General features: G+C 47.0%; 1 protein-coding gene across 1 annotated transcript; it reads left to right on the top strand.

The window, feature by feature from the left end:
* On the top strand, positions 1 to 1,672 carry LOC133919841 (photosynthetic NDH subunit of lumenal location 4, chloroplastic-like). The gene is made up of 6 exons (XM_062364373.1): positions 1 to 445; positions 690 to 782; positions 882 to 942; positions 1,041 to 1,109; positions 1,270 to 1,378; positions 1,493 to 1,672. Exons 1-5 carry the CDS (start codon positions 71 to 73, stop codon positions 1,335 to 1,337), a joined length of 666 nt encoding a protein of 221 aa, XP_062220357.1. The 5' UTR covers positions 1 to 70; the 3' UTR covers positions 1,338 to 1,378; positions 1,493 to 1,672.
* The last annotated feature ends 833 nt before the right edge of the window (positions 1,673 to 2,505 follow it).

Below are 2,505 nucleotides of genomic sequence, written 5' to 3'. Positions count from 1 at the left end.
GTCGCTATAACGACACGAGCCTGCGCGCCTTGCAGCCACAGTTAGGGGATAACCCGACGAGTCAGCAGCCATGGCGCCTCCCATCTCCTCCTTGTCGTCTCTCATGGCGTCCAGCCCAGTCCCGCCGCCGCCGCTCCCCAAGTCCAGCAGCAGGGCGCTCACCGTCGCGCCCTGCAACTCTTCCGCCTCCTCCTCGCCGTCCACTTCCTCGTCTTCGTGCCAAGTGGCATCGCCGGGCAGGAGGGGGCTGCTCTCTCTGGGCGCGGGGTTCCTGGCCTCGGCCGCGCTGCTGGGCTCGGCCGAGGACGCAGGGGCGACGCGCATCGAGTACTACGCGACGGTCGGGGAGAAGCTCTGCGACCTGACCCTCGTCAAGTCGGGGCTTGCGTACTGCGACGTCGCCGTCGGCACTGGCGTCCAGCCCCCGCGCGGCGAGCTCATCAATGTCAGTGCCGAGAGAACGGTTTCTTGCATGCCCTACGACTTCCTTTGATCGCACTTCCTCTGTAGTAGTTACATATCCTTTATCTGAAGATGCTCTCCCGTCTGGTATTTGTCTTAGTTCGTATCCTAATTTCATCCGCTCTGATCTTGTTGTTCTCTTCAACGAACAAAACTGCTATTTTTTCTCTTGATAAAACAGGCTGCGAGTTCCATGTAATAATTCGTTTTCTCTTGATGGCCGTCAGGTTCACTACACTGCAAGATTTCCTGACGGGACGGTGTTCGACAGCAGCTACAAACGCGGCAGGCCACTGACAATGCGCATCGGCGCAGGCAAGGTGCGTGGCATCTGCTCACTGCAAGAGATATTTCATTGCAGCTTGCACCTTTCTTGTCAGTATGTGATCATTCGCTTCTGTCAAGTTTCTCATCTGCAGATCCTCCGAGGGCTTGAACAGGGAATCAGCGGAGGTGGTGGTGTGCCGCCAATGCTTGTTGGTATGTTCAGAATTCAGCAATATTTTGTACATTACAAGCACTGGCATCCTGTTCCTATCTAGGCAATTATGATGTTTCTCACTGCCCCATGACTTCAGGTGGGAAGCGCAAGCTTATGATACCTGCAACTTTGGCGTACGGGCCTGAACCAGCAGGCTGCTTCTCAGGTCAATTTCCTATCCTTGCTTGAAAATTTAAAAAGTTGCTGTGGCATTTGACTCCACCATGACCAAGCATTTTCAGATTTTCATGTTTTGCTCTAACTTTATCATTGTCGAAAAACTGCACGTGTGTTCGGAACTTCAGATCATCTGCTTATTTTAACAGGAGACTGCAACATTCCGGGAAACTCCACACTTCTATACGACATTCTCCTCGTTGGAATTTACAAGTGAGCGTCTGATGAGGAGGAATATTCAGGAATTAGAACAGATAGGTATTCTCAACTTTCCTGAATTTTCTATGAATCTTATCATCTTGTGTGAGTGGAAAATGGGTCATTTTCTTTTCCATGATTTTTAATTACGTATGGAGAATTTTCCTTTGGCAGTTTTCTGGAACACATCGAGAGTTTCAGGCAGAAGTTGTACCGGGCAGAGGAAGAGAAACAAAAGTGTCACTTGAACCCCTTGGAAAAGCTTGTGCATAAACTTTTTATTCTTTTTCTAAAATTGATTGGCACTGTTCCTGACCTATTTCCAAAGAAAATAAAACCCCTTGGATTCCAGTATGCTGAATGGTACAGGGGCAACTTGCAGCGAGTAAAAGAAGGCAAAAATACGATTTTGTACAACATACGTGATCGTATTTGCTGAAATGGACAACTATTTTCCGTATTTACGATTTAGCACATGTATTCGGCGTACGGTGTGCTGAAAACGAATTTTTGGAACACGGTGTGCCGAAAATGACTGTATTCGGCACACCGTGTGCCGAATACAACAAAAAGCGTATTTCGGCACACGGTGTGCCGAATACCAACTGTATTCGACACACCGTGTGCCGAAATACGCTTTTGCGTCACGTCGAGTCACGTCGCGCTTTACTTTTTCTTTTTCTTTTTGCTTTTACTTTTTATTTTGTCATTTTCGTTTTTTGCTTTCTCCCACACGCTGCATGTTTTCACTGCGTGTGGGAGAAAGCCTGCGTGTGGGAGAAAGCAAAAAGCAAAAAGGACAAAGTAAAAAAGGAAAAGCAAAAAAAAAGAAAAAGTAAAGCGCAACGTGACGCAAAAACGTATTTCGGCACACGGTGTGCCGAATACAGCCGTGTGTCGAAATACGCTTTTTGTTGTATTCGGCACACCGTGTGCCGAAAATGACTTTTTCGGTACATCGTGTTCCGAAAATTCATTTTCGCGCACCGTATGCCGAATACATGTGCAAAAATCATAAATACGAAAAATAGTTATCCATTTCAGTAAATACGGTCACGTATGTTGTACAAAATCGTATTTTTGCCGTAAAAGAAGAACACCTGCCCTTGTAATAGACTATCATTATGCAACTTTGTAAAGGGTAAAGGCCAATACTGTAGCGATTCAGATTGTTCGTTCATCAATAG

The sequence above is a fragment of the Phragmites australis genome, chromosome 5 (genome assembly GCF_958298935.1).
Source record: "Phragmites australis chromosome 5, lpPhrAust1.1, whole genome shotgun sequence".
Classification (NCBI taxonomy): Eukaryota; Viridiplantae; Streptophyta; class Magnoliopsida; order Poales; family Poaceae; genus Phragmites; species Phragmites australis.
This window is presented reverse-complemented; position numbering and strand designations above follow the sequence as displayed.

Coding starts and splice junctions, on each gene's coding strand:
- LOC133919841 (XM_062364373.1), top strand. CDS start 71: ATGGCGCCTCCCATCTCCTCCTTGTCGTCTCTCATGGCGTCCAGCCCA. Junction 446..689: donor CGCGCGGCGAGCTCATCAAT/GTCAGTGCCGAG, acceptor GATGGCCGTCAG/GTTCACTACACTGCAAGATT. Junction 783..881: donor TGCGCATCGGCGCAGGCAAG/GTGCGTGGCATC, acceptor TCTCATCTGCAG/ATCCTCCGAGGGCTTGAACA.